Consider the following 23,256-nt stretch of genomic DNA (forward strand, 5'->3'; position numbering starts at 1 on the left):
TGTAATTATATTAGGCTGCCTGAAGTCCCACAGTTCCCTGATGCTCTTTTATTTTTTCCTCTTTTTGTTACATCTTGGATAGCTGCTTTTGGTTTATTTTCAATGTTACAATTATTCCCATCCATTGTTTGAGAGCTTTTTATGCATCTTTCATTCCTCTACCTATGTTTTTGAACATATAGACTACAGTTATAAAAACCATTTTAATGTCCTTTTCTGCTAATGCTAACATTTTTGTCAGTTCTGGGTTACTTTCAGTTGATTGATTTTTCTGCTCATTCTGGGTCATGTTTTCCTGCTTCTTTGCCATGCATGCCTGATAATTTTTGACTGGATGATAAACATTGCAAATTTTGCCCTGTTACATGCTTCATATTTTTTCTCTGCTTATGAATCTTTTTGAGCTTTAGTCTGAAACATAGTTTAGTTACTTGGAATCAGTTTAAAACTTTCAAATCTTGTTTTGAAGGTTTATTAAATGGGGTCAAAGAAATGTTTAGTCTATATCTGATTTTTACCCACTATTGAGCTAAGACTTCTCAATTTGGCTTTTAGGAACAAGCACAGCTCCCTGTCCTGTATGAATGCAAGGTACTCTTCCCTTTAATTCTTTTGAGTGGTAATTTCCTCACACACATATGTGCACCAGTCATTGCTGTACTGACTATCTGAGGGGTCCCTTTGCAAGATGAGCTCTGTCTCTTCAGCTCAGACAGTTTGCCTAGGTTTCTCCTGTCAGCACCAAGGCCTGAAGATTCTACTAAGGCAGTAAGCTGGGACAGTTGTAGAGCACACTTGCTTGTTTCTCATCGCTCAGGGATAATTTTTCTTTACTTGCTGATGTCCAGTGTCTTTAACCAAAGTTTCATCTATTTTGTCTAGTTTTTTTGTTGGTTCAAATAGGACAGTATTTTTGATACCCATTACTATATTGTAGCTAGAAGTGAAATTTGTGATGTTGAAATTTAAGTGTTAGTGGTTGAATAATTCCAGGTGATGACACAAAGAATTGAACCATAGATATAAGAGTAATATAGGTGTAAAGGTCATTGAATGAATCATCCACATTAACTTTGATGTCACCTAAGCAGATGGAGTTGAAATGGAGAGTAAGAATTTAAACCAAAAGCCAAAGTTGTGAGATTTTAATACTGTATTTGGTTGGGAAAATACTCTTTTAAAATTATGTTAAATTATCTGTCTTTTCATCTAGAACCTTCTGATAACTTAAGGGAGATTCTCCAAAATGTGGCCAAATTGCAAGGGGTTTCAAATATGAGAAAGCTGGGCCATTTGAATAACTTTACTAAGGTAAGTAACTTGAATATTAATATTATCATCTAAAATTCTCTGTTCCTTATTATACTTATTAGATACTTCTTAACATTGTTGATAAGAATTCTTGTGTATGCGCTTAGTATTAGAGCTTTCCTCTAATGCTTCTCAAGGATTTTGTCACGTGTTTTTAAATTTAAAAGTGTATTTGAATAACGGAAGTATTAAATGCTTATTGTAGAAAATTTGGTAGGTTCAGAAAAGAATAGAGAGAAAAAATAGCTGAGAAATCCATAATCCAGTCTTCACTATTACTCATATAATGATGTGTTTATTTTGCCTTTTTATGCTTATTTTTATTTGATGATATATGATAAATATGTTTTGTACATCAATATGTGTATATGTTGCATTTCATAGACATAACCATAATTCCCAGAGCAATAGTAGAACTTCCTCTCTCTTTCCCTCATACTCCATTCCCATTTTCTGGATCTCAATTAGAGCCTAAGATAAATGCAGGGGCCCTTATCCCAAATAAATATTGACTTGATCTCTGTTAGCAGCCAAGAATTCCCTAGTTTGATGGATTGGTATGTTTCTGAGCCTGGTAATTCTGGAGAGCCCACTTTTGGAAACACTGAAATGCCTATTATTTGAAGTGATGCCATAAATAGAAATCAGAATGGATCCTTTGGGAAAAATTTATTTTTCCATTTTAGTTTACTAAATATAAATTGCCCTGCTCCATTTTAAGTGTAGGAATAGTTGTATGTCTTACCCCTTCCCTGCTCTAAGTGTGACCACAGACCAGCAGCATTGGCGTCACCTTGGAGCTTGTTTGACGTGCATTATTTTCAGCCCACTGCAGTCCTTCTGAATCAGAATCTACATTTTAACAAAGATTCTCTGGTGAATTTCTGTGTACATTAAAGTTTGAGTCACATTGTTTTAGCCCTGTAAAATCTCTAATTTTCCCCTGTCTAGTAATTGGACTGTGGCTTGGATTTAGTTTGACTTTATAGAAGTAAAAAGGGATGAGAATATAGTCACCATGTAACAGAATTGTTTTGTTGGTCGTGTTGCACAGTAAATATAAAATTGGTTAGCTTTTTTCATAGGGGAGCAAGTATATATGCATGTGTTTTTTAAGTGAAGTTTTGGAATATTCTAGCATTTATATTTATATAACAGATGAGAAAATTGTTTTATATGAGGGATGAGAAAGTGGTTTTGTTTTTTTTTTAAAAAAAACTTACAAAAACATTGAATTAGGTGCTTGAGAAGGGATTTTCAGAAATATCCCTATGTATGTTTTCATTTTTATGAATGTAATGAAAAATCTTCAGATACCTTCCTTCATTGTGATAGTCAGATAATCTCAAGTCTTTAGGACTCAAAGTTGTTCCAAGGTTGCAGATTGCATCTCCTGAGTTCACTCCCTTCTATTAAATCTACAGTTTTATTTCACCATTCTTCACCCAACTATAATAAATCTTTACCGCTTGCTTAGATTTAACTATTAAAAAATTAATAGAGGTTATGTCCAGTTTGAACTCATGGTTTCTGTTCATAATCAGAGTGACACCTAGATATGTAATTTCACATCCTTGACAACTAGGATTCTGAAAGCTGGGGATGGATATTAAGAATGGCAGTGATTTCTCTTACTTCACTCTGGCACCATTACAGACACTAGAGCAGCCTTAAAAATCTAGAGTGGCGCTGTCGAGCAGAAATATAGTGAGCCACACAAGCAATTAAAAAATTTTAGTACTGACACTAAAAAGTAAAGGGAAATGTGAAATTATTTTAATAGTATATTTTTAATCCAGTATATCCATATTATTATCATTTGATGTAATTAGTATAAAGTAGTATATTTTATATTATATAGGATATTTAACATTTTTTCAGGTGTGTATATACTCTTATAGCACATCTCCATTCAGACTAGCCCCATTTCCAGTGCCCATAGCCACTGTGGCTAGTAGGTACTCACCATAATGGGCAGTGTACATATCGAACTTTTTGCAATAGGAGTGATTTAAACATCTATTTCTAGGAATCTATTGGACTCTTTTTTTGCTTTATTCACCATCTATCTCTATGTAGGTCCCAGGCTGCCTGGGGTGAGGTTCGGTTGCACTCCTTTTTTCCTGCTTCATTTCCTCATTTCTGCCTTTGAGTTTTTCCTGCAGTGTCTTACTAAGCTTCCTCCACGCGGTCTCCTTGACCTGTGCTTTCCTTACCTCTTTTCCCCTTCCTCCTTCCCTCCACTCTCTTTCTCTCTCCTCTTGTCTTCTTCCCCTTTTCCCTTCATATCCCTTCTTGTTACCCTTCCCTGTGGCACCCCTTCTCCTTCCCTTGTTCCTCTGCCCTCCTCCCCTCCCCTCCCCTCCCCTCCCCTCCCCTCCCCTCCCCTCCCCTCCCCTCCCCTCCCCTCCCCTCCCCTCCCCTCCCCTCTCCTTTGTACTGCTGTGTAAAGTGTGGAGGGACCCATCTTTGTAATGAACATCATAGGCTTTGGGACTTTTTGTTCTGCCTTGTTCTTTTCTGTGTAATTTTCACGTTTCCCTCTGGCCCCAGTTCTAGGTTATAGCAGCCCCTTTATTTTCTGTTTTAAATTATTTATGCATTTAAAAGCCAGATAACCAAACTTACTAGAAGTTTTCTAGTAAGAGACTAAATCTTGAGTCAAGGTCTGAGGAACTGTCCAAAACATTGGACTTGATAAAATCTGATTTGGCTTCTTGGTGATACAATGGGGAGAGTATGAGCTCTAGATTAAATAAAAGGGAACTTACAGCCTAACTCTGACCCTAACTAGCAAGGCAATCTTGGCCTGATTTCTGGACTCCAAGGTAATCTTGCTGCCATTAGAGGCAAGGTCCCAGCCTTTCAACCTGGGGTTTGTTTTTAGGTTTGTGTTCTATTTAGGTTTGTGTTCTATTTTTTCCACTTTTCTAGTTTTTTTGGCTGACTCTTAAGGAGGTGAGTCTGCTTATTAGCTCGAGTTGCAGATTGGTAAGCTATTACTACAACAGGGTTTTTCAACCTCAGCAATATTGACATATTGGGTGAGATAATTATTTGTTTTGGAAAGCTGTCTGTTTAGGAGCTTCCCTGGCCTCTAACCACTAGATGCCAGTAGCACACCTCCACCTGATGTGACAAGCAAAAGTGTCTCCAGACATTTCCAAATGTTTTGTGGGGGACAGACTTGACTCTGGTTAAGAACCGCTGCTGTAAATAAATGTCTTTAGATAAAATTTCTCCAAATGCTTAGCACAAAATAAATGCTTACTGAATTTAATCATAATATAATGTGTCTTTGAATTCCATTTTGTTGGAGAGCTAGATTAATAAATATTAATAAGCATTAATAATGCTGAATTAATAATTAATATTAATACCTATTTCAGAGCTGATGTTCATACAAAATTGTTATTTCCTTATAGAGTAAAATGTAGAAATTCTCAGAAATCTCATAAGAATAGCTGTCTAGACTAAGAAGATGAGAAAAATAATTATGATACCAGGAGACTTGTTAGTTAGGAGTTAGTTGGTCACCCTTCTCTGTGTTCTCAGAACAGGTTATATATGTGTCTGCTGGTCTTTATCCGTTCTTTTATTATTTGTTGTGGGTTACTGTCTTATTAAACTGAGTTTCTGAAACATAAGATATAGCTAATATTTATTTTTCTACTCATATCCCTCTCCATCCCAAAGCCTGGCACATAACAAGTGTTTAATTAAAGGTATTATATTACATTGGGAAGATTTTTATTTTAAATATGAGTTTCTGTTGTATTAGCATTTGTTTTGTTAAGCATAAGCCCAGCTCTTAGGATTAAGTTAATTTAGTAGATCAGTGGGCTAAATGTTGTATAGGGTGGACTTCATCTCCAGAATTTAAACTTCCTTTTAAGGTATGAAGAGAGAGGGTGCTAGCGACGTGATCCTATAGTCATGTGAATGTCACACAGCCATGCTTGCCTTCTGACATCATTTCACTAGATAAAGTAATGTGTATAACAGACTGCTGATGAATATAATCTTAGTATTCTATTTTTAAAACTATCAGCATGCTCATAAAGACCTGTTTTTAAAGATGAAAATAGTTCAACTCTTTAATACTCTAAAAAGTTCTATTTTTCTATATTTAATCTTACATATTTATATGAAAACCTCCAAAGGAATCTTTATTTTGTCCTGTTTTTAAAAACTTCAAAAATAGTATAAGCTAAATATAAAATATTAATATGGTGCAGAACAGTATATAGTAAAAAGTGCAGGTCCTTTCTCACATGCTCCCATCCATATCCCCACTCTGACAAAAATGCCCTTCTATGGAGGGGACCACAAAAGGAATTTACCCTCCTCTGGTGTGATTGTAAGTGTGTATGTACATGCAGGGTGAGAATTAAGAGTTAAAAAGAAGTGTTTAATATAGTGCTTAGTTTATTTACTATTTATTGTTATATGTGTAGGCACAGTTTTTTAAAATAAAATAGTGAAATATATTGATTTGTAGTTTGCTTTTTCCTACTTCCCAATATATCATAGATTCCTTTCCTTTTCTATAAATATAGATCTGCTTTCTGAAAGCTGCATATGTATGTGTGGATAGGGGTGTGTATATATCCACACATACTTGTCTATGTATATTTATACAAACATGCATACTTATTTATACATACCATAATTTATTTCATCATCCCACTGTTTAAATATGTTTTCCCTACTTTTTGCTATGTTAAATAATGCATTAATAACACTCTTGTGCACATTTTTGTGCAGTATAGAATTTTTAAAGTATGATTGCTTAGTTGAGAGCATTCGTACTTTTTATTTTAAAACTTACTTCTACATTGCCCTTTGAAAAGACCATGCTATGGAATTCTACTCTGTGATAAGATTTTTAACAGTTTGGGTTATTCTATCTGTTGCTTACTTAGAACTCACCGTTCATGTCACCTTCAAAGCAATATGAGTAAACTGAGAATAGCATTTAATTGCCCAGTTTTAACTGATTATTGTATTTTTTAAAAATTAATTTTTTAAGCATTTTTTTTTTATTATCTAGAGATGGCTTAGACTTCTCTTTTATTTTTTCATGTATTTATTGGGTTGATACTGGTTAATAAAATGATACAGGTTTCAGGTGCACAGTTCTACAACACATCATCTGTATACTGTATTGTGTGTTCACCACCCCACATCTAGTCTTTGTCCATCACCATTTATCCCCGCTATACCCTTCTCCACCTTCCCCCACCTGCCTTTTCCCTGCAATCACCACAGTGTTGTCTGTATCTATAATAGACTTCTGTTTTTAACTTTGTCAGAATATAATATTGTTGATAACCCCCTTTGCGTATTTTAGTATTTATAAGGGATTATATGGATTAATCTTAACAAATAAATTGATTGATGATGAACATGGATTTTAATAGGCAAAATAAATCAGTGACAGGTTATCAAAACTATTAGCCCATTTAAAAATAAGATATTATGTAGTAATATTTGTTTTGTTTATATAAAAATTAAATTTAACAGTTATGTTCATGATTGTAGACTTTTGATGATATTGAATAGTTAAGTTGGTTTATAAGTAACAAATTGAAGAAACCTAATTCAACTAACCTAAAGTAAAAAGTTATTTGCTCTCGTGATGAGGAAGACCAAATGTTGGGTCCTAATTTCAGGTAAAAAACCCAGTGATTGAACAATGGTAACTGCATTCTGCCTCTTCGTTTCGCAGCTCTCTTTTCTTTTCGGTTATCTTCATTCTCAGACACTTTCCAAATGACTAAGATACATCATCTTTACAGCTTTAAGTCATAAAAGGAGAAAGAGTGTAGCCCTCTCTGTCTTCTGCATGAATTCTGATCCTGTTTGGTCACATTCAGCTAGGCATTGTGACAGGCACAAAAATATGTGGAATAGGGAGCAGCAGAATCCCAATGAAAAGTGTGAGTGATGTCTAATAATTTTGTATTTTAAGTGACTATAATGAAACTAATTTTTATACTTTGAAAAGCCTTTAATGATTTCTAGACATAATCAGTGATTTATTTTATTTTATTTTATTTTTTTTAATCCTCACCAGAGGATATTTTTTCCATTGCTTTTTCAGAGAGAGTGGAATGAGGGGAGAGAGGGAGAGAGAGAAACACCAAAGTGTGAGAGATATATCAATTGGCTGCCTCCAGAGGGTGCCCTGCCAGGGCCGGGAATCGAGCTTGCAACTAAGGTACATGCCCTTGGCTGTAATGGACCCGGGACCTTTCAGTCTGCAGGCCAACGCTCTAACCACGGAGCAAAACCGGCTAGGGCAGTGATTTATTCTTAATGTAACAAACCTCAGTGATATAAGGCAGGCAGTATTACATTTTAAAAACTTGTACAGGAGATAGGAAGTTACCTGTAGTGGCTAAGATAGTAGTGAAGGAACTGCTACCTAAAGATCTAAGATTATGCCCGGCCGGGCGTGGCTCAGCGTTTGAGCGTTGACCTAGGATCCAGGAGATTGGGGTTCGATTCCCAGTCAGGGCACATGCCAGGTTGCGGGCTTGATCAATGACTCTCTCATCATTGATGTTTCTATCTCTCTCTCTCCCTCTCCTTTCCTCTCTCTGAAATCAGTAAAGATATATTTAAAAAAAATAAAAAATCTAAGATTAATTAATAATTCATCTTCCATTCAGTAGTTGAGGCAAGATGAAATTCCCATTGTTTAAACTCACCTATTCAGTGGGGTTTTTGCTATTTCTGCCTCCCTTTTTCCTAGAGTAAGAGTTAAGGGGCTTTATTTGTACTTTAGGGTTTGGCTATTTAAATTAGGTGATAATTAGTAAGGTAGTGAGTCAGTCACTACAAGAATTTTGTATTAAAATAATTTATTCTTATTCTTGATATTTTGAATCTTACTATAAGTGAACTGGTGATGAAAAGTAAACATGCTTATTTGATAATTGAAAGTCAGAATCTTATTAATATCTTGTAATTACTTATTCCTGATATATGTAAATTATGTATGTATAGAAAATTTAGTCTCTGCTTGGGGTAATTCTAATTCAAAAGGGATATTTTAACTTAAGACTGATCAATAAACCCTTCTTCTGTAATTCTGGCAACAACTTGAAAGCATTATTTAACCACCTTTAAAAGCAACACCCTAACATCTATTACTATTCCTGAAAAATAGGCACAGATTATGACTAATATGCTATGTTTCACTGTAAATTGTTCTTTGTAGTAGTTACTTGTGATTTTCCAGTTTCCAGCTGAGTGGACATTTTTCTCAGAAATGTTTCTTGCAACTGAAATGCTTTGAATATTAGATAGCAGAAAATGATACTTCTTTCTAAATACTTTCTAGATTGTGTTTTTTGAGATCATAGTAATAACTTTAAATTTTGTTTTACCTTTTTTATCAAAACTGCTAACTAGCAAATGTGACTGGTGAACAGTCACATACTTTGTGGTCTGGGAAGGTGGATAATTGGGAAATTATGTTCTCTGAATCTGTAGGTGTTTTTTTTCAAGGATATTTGGCAGTTGTGAGAAAGATAATGCAGGAAATGAGAACCAAGCACACACTTCGGGGAGAAACCAGTATGATAGGACAAAACTTTATAACCTATTTTTAGGATTTCAGAGCATTTCATTTAACGTCGGTGACTCCTGTGGATGAAGAATGCAAACATTGCCTCTCTAGAAATTTGGTGGATATGTATAAGTCATTGTTTTAAGAAAGTAACATTTTTCCCATTTAAAAAACTCTATATTTTATATAAACAAATTCTAAACTTCATTTTTCTATGAAATTTATGAATTAAGAGTATGCCCAAGGTCTGAGTAATCCTAACACTGTGGTTATAATCATAAACAGTCCTGATTTTTCTTTTTTATTAGTATATAGTACTATATAGTGACAGTGCTAGTAATCTGAAATAACTGAGAAATCTCAAATAAATACTAAATTATTTTTAATAGTGATAAGTGTAGGATTTTTTTGTGTTCTAATCCTTTAAAATGAGCAAATTTTGTGTGCATGTTTTTAGTTAGCTGTTCTAGCACAAATGAACAATATATAAATGTAGTTAACAAATGAACTATATATATATATATAATATGTATATATATTTAAATATATCTTCATTGATTTCAGAGAGAGGAAGGGAGAGGGAGAGAGAGAAACAGAAACATCAGTGATGGGAGAGTCATCATAGATCGGCTGCCTCCTGCACGCCCCCAAATGGGGATAGAGTCCACAACCCGGGCATGTGCCCCGACCGGGACTCAAACCACAGTCTGGATCCTAGGTCAATGCTTAACCGCTGAGCCATGCCTGGCCGGGCCAGATATTTATTTTTTTATGTCCACTCCCTCCCCTCTCCCCATGTAAATAATTTCAGTACAAAGTTGTAGTAAGATTTTTCACAGTGAGATCATTTTAATATAAATCATCAAAAGTAATTTCTGATCCTGGTGCATTTTTTTTTCAGTTTATTTTACAAGATATTTTCAGTTTATAATCAGCAATGTATTTTTTTATCTGGTATAATTATATTAAAAAACAATTTCTCGCCAATTTGGTAAACTTTTTTTAAATGGAATTTTTCAGTGCACTTGATTTAGGTTCTAGGGAACAGGAAACAGGTCATGTTTATCAATTTTATTTCTTCAGTAAATTCTTTGAGTTTTCTTTGTCTCTTCTGAGAATGTTTCCCCTCAATTCATTTAAACCTTTTACACTGCAAGGGCCTGCCAGTATTACTTTGTTAGGTGAGGGTGAAGTGTTATGGGCTGAATTGTAACCCCTTCGCACACACCCCCATTATTTCTTTAGTTGAAGTCCTAACCCCCAAGTGCCTCTGAGTATATCTGTATTTGGAGATAGGTCCTTTAAAGAGGTAATTTAGGTAAGATTAGGTCACATGGATGGTCCCTAATCCAATATGACTGGTGTCCTGATAAGAAAAGGAGATTAGGACACAGACACACACAGAGGAATGACTATACAGGGTGGGGCAAACATAGATTTACAGTTGTTTGTATGGAAAATAATACAGTAATAAATAATAACACAAGAATAAACTTTTGCATACTCACATTGTAAACCTACTTTTGCCACGCCCTATATGAAGACACAGAGAAGCTAGCCATCTACAAACCAAAGAGAGAGGCCCTCAGAACAAGGAAACTCTGTGAAGACACTTTGATCTTGGATTTGTAGTTTCCAGAATCATGAGAAAATAAATTTTAGTGTTTAAGGCACCAGGTCTGTCGTATTTGTTACAGCAGCCCTAACAAACTAATACAGGGCTCTTCACCTTTTGCAAATAATATTTATGACTAATAGCTTATTTAACTTGTAATTTAGGGTATACAATTGGTTTTTTAGAGATATAGAAATTTTTTTCTTGTCTCAAAGCTTAGGGAATCTTACATTATTATTTTAAATTTATGTATGTATAAAAAATTTTTATTTTCAATTTTAAAGTACTTACATTAGGTAACAAAACACAATAAAAATAACAACAAAAAAATATTCATACTCTTGAAAGTCTAAAAGCTCTTTTGTTTCTCATAGTTCAGAACTTTAAAGATTTTTATAGGAACACCAGTAAAACCATTTTCGATAAATACATGTGAAGAAAAGCTTTTTAATTGCGTTGCCTAATTACCTATATCTAGAGCATTTTCCCACCACATAAAGTGATCATTTGTATAGTCTCCATCGTGTTCCGAAAGCACTGCAGTATCGGAGGAGCACTCTGTTCTTATCCCCAACACTGTTCTGTTAGAATCTTTTTTTGCCTCTAAACAAGAAATTGGGTAGGAAAATTTACAAGGATCCTACCAATAGGATAATGAACTTAAATCGTTAGCTTTTTGCTACGTGAAGAGAGTGGTAAAATTGTTGAGGGGGAAAATAGAATAATCCAAAATAATTGCTGCTTTCACATGAAGGCCAGAGAGGAGGATTCAAGAAATGAAAAACTGGCAGGTCAAGTAATAAAACGACAATAAGATGATAGAAATAACTCTGCATGTTTGAACTGTAAAATGACATTCTAAAATTTTTATTTTCCAATCTAAAAGAGTAATGTATATAGACAAAAATGTATAACAAATACATATTTGGTGTTTTTTTTCCTGACAGCTTCTTTGTGATATTGGCCACAGTGAAGAAAAATTGGGTTTTAACTATGAGGATATTATAATTTGGTAAGTAGAGTTTAGTTTCTTTTCTCACCTCTTCTGGATTTTAGTAGTATCTATTTTAGTAATTTTAAACTAAAATTAGGAATGTTAACACCTCATATTTAATCTTATAGAAACAATTGTTTGAACATTAGAAAAATTCAGGATTTCCAAAAATTTATTTGTTATCCTGTTCTGATATTTTGTAATTATCAAATATAAAGAGCCAAAGCTAATGTTGAAAAAAAGCTGGACTTTTTCAATTTAAACTTCTAAATGGCAAACTTGATTTGCTCGTGCCCACTAATAGAGGCATAACGTTCTAGTATAATAATCCATCTTTTTGGCATGCTTAGGAATTAAAATTGATATAAATAATCTGTACCTGTCATTATAAAGTATTTTTATTGTTTAAACCAGTGATTTTTTTTTTAGAGGATTGGAAGCAGGTAGGCAGATAGAGAGTAATAGGTTATAGTGGCATACGTGTTACAGCTTGAAAAAGGCATATTTAATGTCCCGTTGTTTATATAAAATAAACTACAGGTAGTAGGACAAAACTCAATAGCATTTTCTTTAATGGTGAGAATGTACCAAGGAGGCACAGATGAAAAATTATCATTAGTGAAATTTCATGGCTTACAGCAAATGGTTTTTATATGTGTAAAATAAGTAGTAGTTTTGCCGATTTCAACTGAGGAAGAACTTGGTACCATAATTTTACATGTGTTTGAAACTTGTGCAGCAAAACTTTTTGTTTGTTTTCAAACAGCTTGCGGTTAGCTTTATTGAATGAAGCAAAAGAAGTGCGGGCAGCAGGGCTACGAGCTCTTCGATATCTCATCCAAGACTCCAGTATTTTGCAGAAGGTGCTTAAATTGAAAGTGGACTATTTAATAGCCAGGTAATTTTCCAAGAGGTTTCTGTGTTTTTATATGTTTTAAAAATTATGTATTAATTTTTAGCATACCTACCATAAACAGTACAGGTTTTTAGTGTAAAGCCTGATAACTTTTACAGATATAGACAACAAGTTCCCTGTTATACCAAGTAAGATAATGGAACATTTTCAGCATCCCATTCAAGTTTCCTTGTGTCTCCAACCAGTAATAAGTATTATTCTGACTTTTCATATTGTAGACTAGTTCTTCCTGTTCTTGAACATCATATATTGAAAATTGCTGTGTCGTATTTCATGTTATGAATAGACAACAATTAATTTATTCCATTCTTTTGATGATTTTCTGAGTTGTTTTCAGTATTTGTTTTGAATAAAGCGTTCCTGAACTTCCTGTACAATTCCGTTGATGGACATATATATGCACTCATTTCTCTCAGGTATATACATAGGAGTGAATTGTTAGGTCATAAAGTTTATATTTATCTTTAATAGATCCTGCCAACAGTTTTCCAACATGATTGTACTGATTAAAATTCTTAGCAGCGGTATTTGAGAGTTCCAGTCTTTCCACATTCTCATCAGCACTTGCTATTTTCAGTCTGTAATTACAGCCTTTTGGTTTTCATTGTGAATTCCCTTTGTGGTTTTAACTTGGATGTCCCTGATGAGAAGTGACATTAAGCACCTTTTCTTTGCTTGTTGACTATTTGGGTGTCCTCCTTGATTTTTGCTCATTTATATATTCGATTGTCTATCTTGTTGTGTAGGAGTTCTTGATGTCTTCTGTGTATGATTCCTTTCAGGTATGCATGTTGAGAATATTTTCTCCAAATCAGTCTGCCTTACCTTTTCACTTTTCTTAATTAGTAAAATTCAATTAGAGGTCATTTATTTTATACTTAATGCTTTAGGTAACTTTGAAAGATGACATTCTATGTTATTTCCTAAAGTATTTATTCCTTAATACATTTCAGTAGGTAATGATTCATTTTTGTTGGATATCCAATAAATATGAGCAACATTTATTGAAAAGATTTTTCTTTCACGTTTAGATTAGTGTCACTCTTGTAAATCAGGTAACAGATAAATATGGATCTACTTTTACATTATCATCTTGTACATTTCCATAAAACTTTCTGAGATTTTAATAGCAATTGCATTGAAGCCGTAGGTTAATTTGGGATGAGTTTACACCTTAGTAATGTTGAATCATCCAAACCTTTATTTATTTGGAACTTTAATTTCTCTCAACATTTTGTAATTTTCTGTGCAGAGCTCTTGCACATAGTTATTAGGTTTATTTAAGGTATAGTTTTATGATTTATATATTTTTATTTTTTAATGTAATTAAATCTTTTTCATAATTTTTTTACTAACATAGAAAAATAACTGTGTTGTGGTTTTTATTGTATATTAACCCCTGATCTAGTTATCTTTCTAAATTCACTTTCAGTTCTAATTATTTTAAAAATTATTTTAGTTTCTATTACATAAGCATTAATTGCAAATGATGACCATTTTATTTTTCCCTTTCCAATCCTTATATATTTATTTTTCTTGCCTTATCGCATTGGCTAGAATATTGCACTGACTAGAAATGGCGATAGTGGAAAACTTTGTTTTGCTCCTAAACCCAGATTGAAAGTGTTCAGTATTTGCTCTTATTTATGAAAGCTGTAGATTTTAAAGGATTTTTCCTATTGTTTGTTTGCATTCCCGAAGTAAACAGCACTTGTTCATAATGTCTCATCCTTTTCATGTATAACTGAATTTGGTTTGCTAATATTTTGTGAAAAATTTTTTCAGCTATGTTCATGAGAAGTATTGGCTTATGTTTTTCCATTCTTCTAATGTCCTTGTTTGGTTTTGGTATCAAGAGTATGTTTGCTTTATAAAACAACTAGGGAAGTTTTGCCCTCATTATATTCTGTGGAAGAATTTATGTAAGATACATACTGTTTTCTTCTTACATGATTAGTAGAATTCACAAGTGAATGTCTGGGCCTGTGGTTTTCTTTTTAGGAGTTTTAAGATTATGGACTCAGTTTCTTTAACAAATAGGGGACTATTAGTACTACTAAGATTTTCTACTTGTGTCAGTCCTTTATATATTTTGAAGTTTTGTTATTGCATTCGTAATAAGAATCATTAAACCTCCCAGCTGGGCATGGCTCAGCAGTTGAGCGTCGACCTAGGATCCAGGTGATCGGGGTTCAATTCCCAGTCAGTGCGCATGCCCGGGTTGCGGGCTTGGTCCCCAGTCGGAGGCATGCATGAGGCAGCTGATCAATGACTCTCTCATCATTGATGTTTCTCTCTCTCTCTCTCTCTCCCTCTCCTTTCCTCTCTCTGAAATTAATAAAGATTTTTTTTTTTTTTTTAAATCATTAAACCTACACTAACTTTCTTCTCCATAGGATTTTATAATATACCTTTCCCCATTCTTTCACTTTCTATCTTTTCTGTTCTTACATTTCTCTCCTATAAACATCATATAGGTGTTTTTTGTTTTTAAACTGGCTTGACATCTGTCTTCTAATTAGAGTGTTTAGACTATGTTTAGTGATTTTTCATATACATGGTCTCTGGGCTTTATCTAAATGTAATTTTATATATATGAGTTTGTCATCTAGCTATCAGGTTTTTCATATATTTGAGTTTGTTTGCTTTCTTGCTATTTGTACTCTGTTTGTCACATCTGTTCTTTGTCCTTTGTTTTTGTGTTTCTCCTTTTTGTTTCTATTGGAATAATCAAGAATTTTTTCTCTTCTATTAATGTCTTTAGCAGTTGCCCTAGAGATTACATGTATCCTTCACATTGTTCAGGTCTATCATTTTTATTACAACCAGCACAATGCAGGAAACCTCTTACAGTTTAACTATATCTTCTCCCCTCTTTTGTGTTGTTCCTTTATTTTTTATTTCTATATATGTTTGTAACCCCATAGGATAATGTTGTCATTGTTTTAAACTGCAGCTGTTGATATTTACCTACATTATTTATGCATTCCAGTATTCTTCCTTTTTGCATTTCCACACTTTCATCTTGGATCACTTTCTATCTGATGAACTTTCTTTACTGTTTCTTGTAGTGTAGGGTTTTTGGAGATGAGCTCTCTCATCTTTTACTTGTCTATAAATGCCTCTATTTTGCCTTCCTATTTGAAGGCTTTTTAAAATATATCTTTATTGATTTCAGAGAGAGGAAGAGAGAGAGAAACATCAATGATGAGAGAGTCATTGATCAGCTGCCTCTGCATGCCCCCGACTGGGGATCCTGCCCACAACCCGGGCATGTGCCCTGACTGGGATCGAACTGGCATCTCCTGGATCATAGGTCAACGCTCAGCCACTGAGCCAGGCTGAAGGCTTTTTTAATTGACCAGTTGCTATTTTTCAGTGCTTCAAATGTGTCTTCTGGTTGGTTTGTTTTTTTTAACCTGTTGAACTTCTCTTTTTTGTTGCTCCTTTGTAAGTGATACGTCTTTTTCCCTTTCTGGCTACTTTAAAAGTTTTCTCGTTATATTCTTTCCTACTGTATGTTACTCCAGCTACATAAGTTGAATCTGTTCGTCCAGTCACTGTCCCACGTGTCTCTGATGCCCTTGCTGTATTTTCATCCTTTGTGTTAATATTTGTGCTCCGGTGTGTGTTTTTTAATGCCTCCATCCTGCTAGTAAATCAGTCTCTTGAATTTTTAGTTTTAGTTATTGTATCTCTGTGATTTATTTTCCTCTTATTTAAAGATTCTAGGTCTCTACCTGTTTCGTCATCTTCTACTTTCTTGACCATATTAATTGGTCATTTATAGAGCTCTGCATGAAAACTCACATATGTGAATCGCCTGTGTTCCATTTCTGTCGTCATTTTCTTTTCTTACTTTTTGTTCACTTGGCCCTTTGTTTTAAAGCATATCTTATATTATTATCTGATTGGATGTGAACATTGTATATTCAGAATTTTTGGTTCTGGATCATGTCATTCTCCCCTAAGAGAGTTAAGGTTTATTCTGGAATGTTGACGTATCACGCTGGTGGTTTTAGCTTTGCCTTTGCTCTAGGAAGTGGCTATTTGGGATCTCAAGTGAAAGTGTAGATATTCAGTAGAACCTCTTCACCTTGACCAGACTTGAATCCTAACGTCTATCTTAGAGTATTATGTACCTGCTGAAATACCTGCTCAATTCCTTAGCATCTCATCAGTAGCTTTTAGCTTGCTTTCTTGGATTTTAACCCCGCTTTTGCACAACATAGAAGTTGGCAAGTGCCTTGGAGGAGATTGCATGCAGATTTGTACTTACTTTCCCATATTTTCTTCTTTATGGGATTTCCCCCCCTCAAGTTCTAGCCACTGTGCTGCCCTAAAGTTCAGCCTGTCCCTCTAGTCCAGCAATACTTTAGTGTCTGCTATGACTCTATTTCCCTACAATGGGGGGTTGACAAAGACCCCCAGGGACAAAGCCTGGGGTGGATGTGGAGTATGAGCTTCTCTTTCCAGGGTTTATTACCCATTGCCCTTTTAACAGAGGCTTTACAAAGTAGTTTGTTCAACCTTTGTAGTAGTTTTTGGCAGGAGGGTTGTTCTGAGCCAAGCCTCTCTGTTGTGACCAGAAGTGGAATTCTCTGTTACTTTTTAATAACATTGCTCTAGATTGATTATATACAGAGAGAAGAAGTGCGTTTTGAATGGCAAACTATATGTATTGATTAGAATAATGAACTGCATAAATGTAAGTGAAAATGACTTATTCTTCAACATAAATCAGACTTTGGAAATGGAACTATTTAATAAATTTTAGGGAGAAGTATCAATTAAGTGATATTTGATTGAGCATTAATTTTTGAAGTACATTCGGACTTCAGATTATATTTTGGTAAAATAGAATTGTGGCTAGTACATAAGATTTTTAATTTAGTCATAATACAGATATGGGGCAAAAGTAGGCTTACAGTTTTTCATATAGAAAAAATACAATAAAAATAAATAATAATACAAGTATAAACTGTTTTGCGTATTCACAATTGTAAACCTGCTTTTGCTCAGCCCTGTATATAAAATTTAGGCCCTGGTTAAAATCACAAACTAAACCATAGGCTTAAAATATTTTCCTTTCACAGTTTTTATAAAATATCTGAATTTTATCAGACACATGAATTTTTTTTGCAGTAGATTTCCGGTACTTGGCTCTATGTTTATTATTTCTGTATAGACATATGTAATTCTATGAATTATTTGCTATATTCTACCTATTTTTCTGTAGTGTTAAATGAAGTAGTTTTGAAATGTTTTATTATAACAGGTATTTATCACTAGAGATATGTAAGCTAATAAATATCAGCTGGTACTACAAATTCATGTGTATTAAAATTTTTAAATACCATATTGACATTACAAATATGAGTCTGATGTAATAGTATTGTTTTACCAAAAACTGTTAATAAGACTTTTATCAATAATTATTTTGTGTATTATTTAGGTGCATTGACATACAGCAGAGCAACGAGGTAGAGAGGACACAAGCACTTCGATTAGTCAGAAAGGTATGCTCCATGTCTAAGAGTAAAGGCAGATTTATGGATTTCTTGTTATTTTACATTTTTAAGATTTAGACTATTTTGTAAAATCTTTCTATTAAAGTTTAAAGGCTAAATTTTCTCTCTGGCTGGTATGGCTCAGTTAGTTGGAGCCTCATCCCATACACCAAAGGGTTGTGGGTTCGATTTTTGTTCAGGGCACGATCCAGGTTGCGGTTGTGGGTTTGATCTCCAGTCGGGGTGCGTGAGGGAGGCAACTGATGGATGTTTCAGTCACTCTCATATTGATGCTTATAAAGGGGGAAAAAAACTTAAAGGCTAAATTCTCATTAAACATTATTGTTAAAATTATATGTGAGTTAAATAGGTCTATTAAACTTTGAGGTGAGCATAAGTATTTGTGTAATTATTCTATGTGATTGGGTATAGCTAGAACAATATTTTTTATAAAATGTTCATTGTAAAGACTGTTTCTCCCTTTAGTAGACATGTAAATGAAATTACCACTTTGATACGCTATTGAGAAAGAGGATTACTTGCTCTTTCCCCTGATTTTTTCTTAATTGTATGCTTGGAGCTAATACTATTAAATGGATGTCACAAATAGTTATAGTTAGTTGTTTTGAAGATGAATTTGGATGCAGTCTATATAGGCAGCTGCAGTAAGGCCAAAATCTAAAACCCTGTAAGAGAATGTGTTAAGGTTAATTCATAATGCTTATAATGAGAGGCCTTCAAGGAATTTGTTGTTGTTTAATGTAATGTGACGCCCCAAGGACAGAGGAACAGAATGAACTGAGTGTTAACTTTGTTAGGATATAGCTTGTGTAAGAGTTTTATCATGTTTATCTTTAAGTATCATGTTCGATTCTAAACATCGTGAGACTCATGAAGTATATGTTTGGATGTAAAAACATCTGAAGTATATAGTAATTAAATTTTGTAACTTTTCTCTTTCCCCACCTTGGAATTCATTGCATGCTCCAGAACACGCAATGCTGAGTTAACTAGATTCCCTCTTTTTCCTTTTCTGCCAATTGTCTAGCTTGTGGTTAGGAATGGTATCCACTGGTGAACATAGTGAGGAAGAAGTAAATGGATGAGTTGTCTTAAGAGATGTTTGCAATTTTTATTAAGAGTGGTATTGGATATTATGAGTTTTGTTTTTGGTAAACTTATATTGGGACCATGGTTAGACTCTTTAAATTTAAAAATTAGATTTATGATTTTTGTTTATTCATACACTCTATTCTACCACCATGATTTTGAGAATTCAAGATAAAAAAGCCAAAGTTGTCTGTGAAGAACCTAGAATAACTTTTTGGTTATTAGAGTTATGTCAATATTTATCATATTTTAGTAGTTAAATTGAGAAATTAAAATATATTAACATATTAAAAATAGCATACTCATATGTAAACATAAATAATATTTTTATGAAAATAACTATATTTGCTAAAAAGGAAATGAATGAGTATAGTGGCATTATGTTAGATTTTTTCAAATCTCTGTAGTATTTGTCTTGATAGGAGATTGCTGGGTTATCCTGTTTGCTTTTGCATTTAATCTGTTGTGATTTCACATGCAGGGGAGCCTCTGGAAACTTCAGTATATATTTGTGAGAGAATGAGAGAAAAAAAGACAAATAATTTCTTTGTTTTATTATGAAAATAATTTTAACTTTGTAGAATCCCTGAAAGTTTCCTAGGAACCCCCAGTTTTCTGGACCACTCTTTGAGAATTGTTGCCCTGGAAATTCAGAAGAAAAGACAGCCTCAAATGAATTCAAACAAATTCAGTTGTTTTGAGTCATTTAGAGAATATTTCAATTCTGTAAAATTTTTATACGAGTTGCAATTTATAAAATAGCCAATAAAAGTAAACAAACTCTTGAAAACAGTTTAGTTAATGTCACAGCAAAAGTACATTCTATTGTGTTATCTTCTGAAGGTACATAGTAGTTTCTGGCAGATACTATTTGTGAAACTAAGAGCAGAAAAGTTGCTTGTGCCTGGTGGTAGAATATAGGCTCACAGGGAAAGTTGGGGCACAAGGTTCCTCCTTGGCTTAGCTGAAAGCAGTGATGGGGAAAGCACACCTGCTGAATGAACAGTGGCCTCTATTGGCCAGAGGAACTGTAATTTCATTAGTACTTTTAACAACAAAAGTAAACATTTCTTTTTTTCAGTAACATCTTGGCAACTGATATAGTAAAAATTAATGATAATACTATAATTGCTAGGTCACTGAGGGTTTTTGTATGCTGAATTCAAAAAAGTTTTAAGTTTTTTTGTAAAAGTATTTTACATTTTAAAAGAAAAGTAAAAATATTTGTTGCTTTAGGATAACTTGCTCTATGAGTAAATAAGGAATACTCGTTATTTTTCCTTCTCTTTCATTTACTTCAATCATTTGGAAGATTTTTGCTTGCTTTCTTGTTTCTTTTTCAATATCTATTATTTTTTCCCCTGTCTCTCCAGTCTAAGCGATCCTTCCTTATTTACCTTTCTAATTTTGTGTACAGTTTTTTCACCGGTCACCTGTTGCTTTTCTTTATTCTCTTTAAAGTGTAAATTATCATTTTCTTCATATATCATTTCTTTTTTTTCTTTTTTTTTTTTAATCCTCACCCAAGGACATTTTTTCCATTGCTTTTCAGAGCGGAAGGGAAAAAGAGAGAGAGAAACATTGATTTGAGAGAGACATCAATTGGTTGCCTCCTGCACATGCCCCAACCAGGCTGGGGATTGAGCCTGCAACCTAGGTATGTGTCCTTGGCCGGAATCAAACCTGGGACCCTTTAGTCCGCAGGCCAGCACTCTTAACCACGAAGCCAAACTGGCTAGGGCCATGTATCATTTTTTGATCCATGTAATAAGAGATTAATATATCAGGTTGTTTTGTTTTGTTTTGTTTTACAATTGAAAAGCAGTTCCTTTAGGGAAATTATTTGCCTTGATTCCCAGCAAGATATTGGCATATCTAGTGCAAGAACTTAGTTCTTTAGATTGCCAAATCTTTATTGGTCCACAATTATTCTTGGTATTAAACACAATCTGCTTACCTTGGCATTCAGAGCCAACTTTCAGTCCTACCAGTTATGACCTGTCTCATTATGCCATTATGTGTGTGGTCAAGCTGCCCTCTACCACTATTATGATCATTATTTCTTTGCTACTCTTTTTGTTTCATTTTTACCATTTTCTACATTATATTCATCTTTCAGTTTCAGTTCAAATTTCAGATATTCCCGCTCAGAGAACTCTGTCTTTCTAATTCCTTTATAGCAGTTTACAAATTATTACCTACTCTTTAATTTGTTTTATATCTGTTTGTCCTATCATGCCTAAAAAGATGATTAAACTTTTCTTTCAGTAGAGATAAATTCTATGACTTTTTTTTGTTGCGTTCTCATTGATTTATGAGAACTGTATTTTCTTATTTGCACAGAGTTTAAGAGTTTCTTTCCATATATTTCCCTGGAAAATGAGAGATTTCATTTGTTTAAAAAAATTATAGGTATCCTTTTTATAGCACTTGAGCTTCATAGAGTAGGATTTTATATGTAAATTCTAGAAGCCACCTCGTTATACATATCCTTTGTTTACGCATGAGGAAACAGAAGCACTGAGAGGATTGATTTGGCCGTGATAACAGTTTACTAATGATAGAGTTAGCTCTGAAAGCCACGTGGCCTGGCTTCCTAGCCAGCTCTTTTCAGAATATATTTAGTTTTATTTGGGGAGAAATTTTTCTCATTTGCTCCTTATAAGCGTAATAATGGATCAGTAAGTATTAAAATACAAATTAATATCATAAGAAGTTAGATTTTCTCATCCAGAAAGATCAGTTTTCTATACTTCCTTTCCCTTTCTTTCCCTCCTCCAAAATTTTTGATGAGTGGAAAAGACTGATTAAGAAATGAATGTGAAAACTTTTATAGATTCTATAGTTATTGGAAATCTCTTTATTTTATGGTTGTGGAACAGTGTCTATCATTTCAATTGAACTTTGTAATATTACATAATGCTTCTTAAACAACATAAAGCATTTGTAAGTACTCTAGCCAGTACAGATCTTTCCTTTGACCCCTTTATAGGACTTATATGGGTATCTTTAGTTATATCACATCCTCTAATTGCTTCACAGCACAAGTTTTATTTTTCAACAGGATTATAAATCCAGTAACATCAAGGACAGGTTAATTATCCCCAATATTTTATCACCACCCAAATAGAAGAAAACATTTTCTTTTACTCCCACTTCAGGGACTTATTTTGAAATACTTCATTTACCAGATAGCCTTTATTTATTAAATAGTCATTAACTACTTAATTTGTTTTCTTTCTGTTTTCCAAACTGAAGATATGTGTTATATATTTTCTGTTTTCCAAATATGTTATTGCCAGTTAAACTTCTCATTTAAAGTGAGATTCACCCAAAGTTTATTACCAGATACATACTATTTATATCATAATTTTTGAAATATTAAAAATAGATTATAGATTATTAACTTTGCGTTTTGGAATAGCAACAAGTGATGGTTAGAGACAGGGAGATTATTAGCATCAATTGCAGCAAGGTGAGAAAGAATGAGGAGCCAAGTCACTGAGTTTGCTGGGGAGGAGAGTAGAGACAGTGAGGTTAATGGGCATATGGAGAAGGAAGTCAGGGATGCAGTAGTATAGTAGTATGTTGACAGCTGTTGTTCCCACTAATATCCTTTGTCTAGGTATCGAGTTATTTAAAATACAGGTTCTATTCCAGAGGAACTTAGTATCTTAGAAACATTATATCTTGTTGGTTAACTAATTTATGGTCTGGGCCACTAGGGGAAAAAGCCAACACATTTTTTATAGTAATGATATTAGCATTACTATAGGGCTAATATTGCATCAATTATTAGTTATATTAATTATTTGAAATGTTTATGTGAAAGAAGATTAAAATTGATGCCCGGATCTCATAAATACTCTATGGCCTTAGAAATCTCAATCCAAACAAAGTAGGTTTTAAAAATGTATTATGAAGTAAGTAACTTCTTTTTCTGATTTCTCCCTATTACAGATGATTACTGTGAATGCTTCCTTGTTTCCTAGCTCTGTGGCCAACTCATTAATAGCAGTTGGAAATGATGGACTTCAAGAAAGAGACAGAATGGTCCGAGCATGCATTGCTATTATCTGTGAACTAGGTTAGAATTCTGAATAATAAAAATACAGTATTTTAGAAAGAATATGTAAAATTTCTTAATGCCTTTAACATAAATTCTTTAGTTATTGGTACAAAGATGAAAAAGTAGGACATTCCTGATAGTGGGTAGAGGAC

General features: G+C 33.7%; 1 protein-coding gene across 5 annotated transcripts in view; it reads left to right on the forward strand.

The window, feature by feature from the left end:
- RICTOR (RPTOR independent companion of MTOR complex 2) overlaps positions 1-23,256 on the forward strand; it is an 88,949-nt gene that overhangs the window by 23,753 nt on the left and 41,940 nt on the right. For 4 of the 5 annotated variants that reach the window (XM_087815288.1, XM_087815290.1, XM_087815289.1 and 1 more), the window contains exons 3-7: positions 1,214-1,311; positions 11,453-11,517; positions 12,266-12,397; positions 17,871-17,934; positions 22,996-23,122. In XM_087815288.1, the coding sequence (XP_087671414.1) occupies positions 1,214-1,311; positions 11,453-11,517; positions 12,266-12,397; positions 17,871-17,934; positions 22,996-23,122 (486 nt within the window). Of the gene's footprint in view, positions 1-555; positions 592-1,213; positions 1,312-11,452; positions 11,518-12,265; positions 12,398-17,870; positions 17,935-22,995; positions 23,123-23,256 lie in introns of all 5 variants that reach the window. The other variant, XM_087815291.1, reaches the window with a different exon arrangement.

This window comes from Miniopterus natalensis, chromosome 3, assembly GCF_054644295.1.
Source record: "Miniopterus natalensis isolate mMinNat1 chromosome 3, mMinNat1.hap1, whole genome shotgun sequence".
Classification (NCBI taxonomy): Eukaryota; Metazoa; Chordata; class Mammalia; order Chiroptera; family Miniopteridae; genus Miniopterus; species Miniopterus natalensis.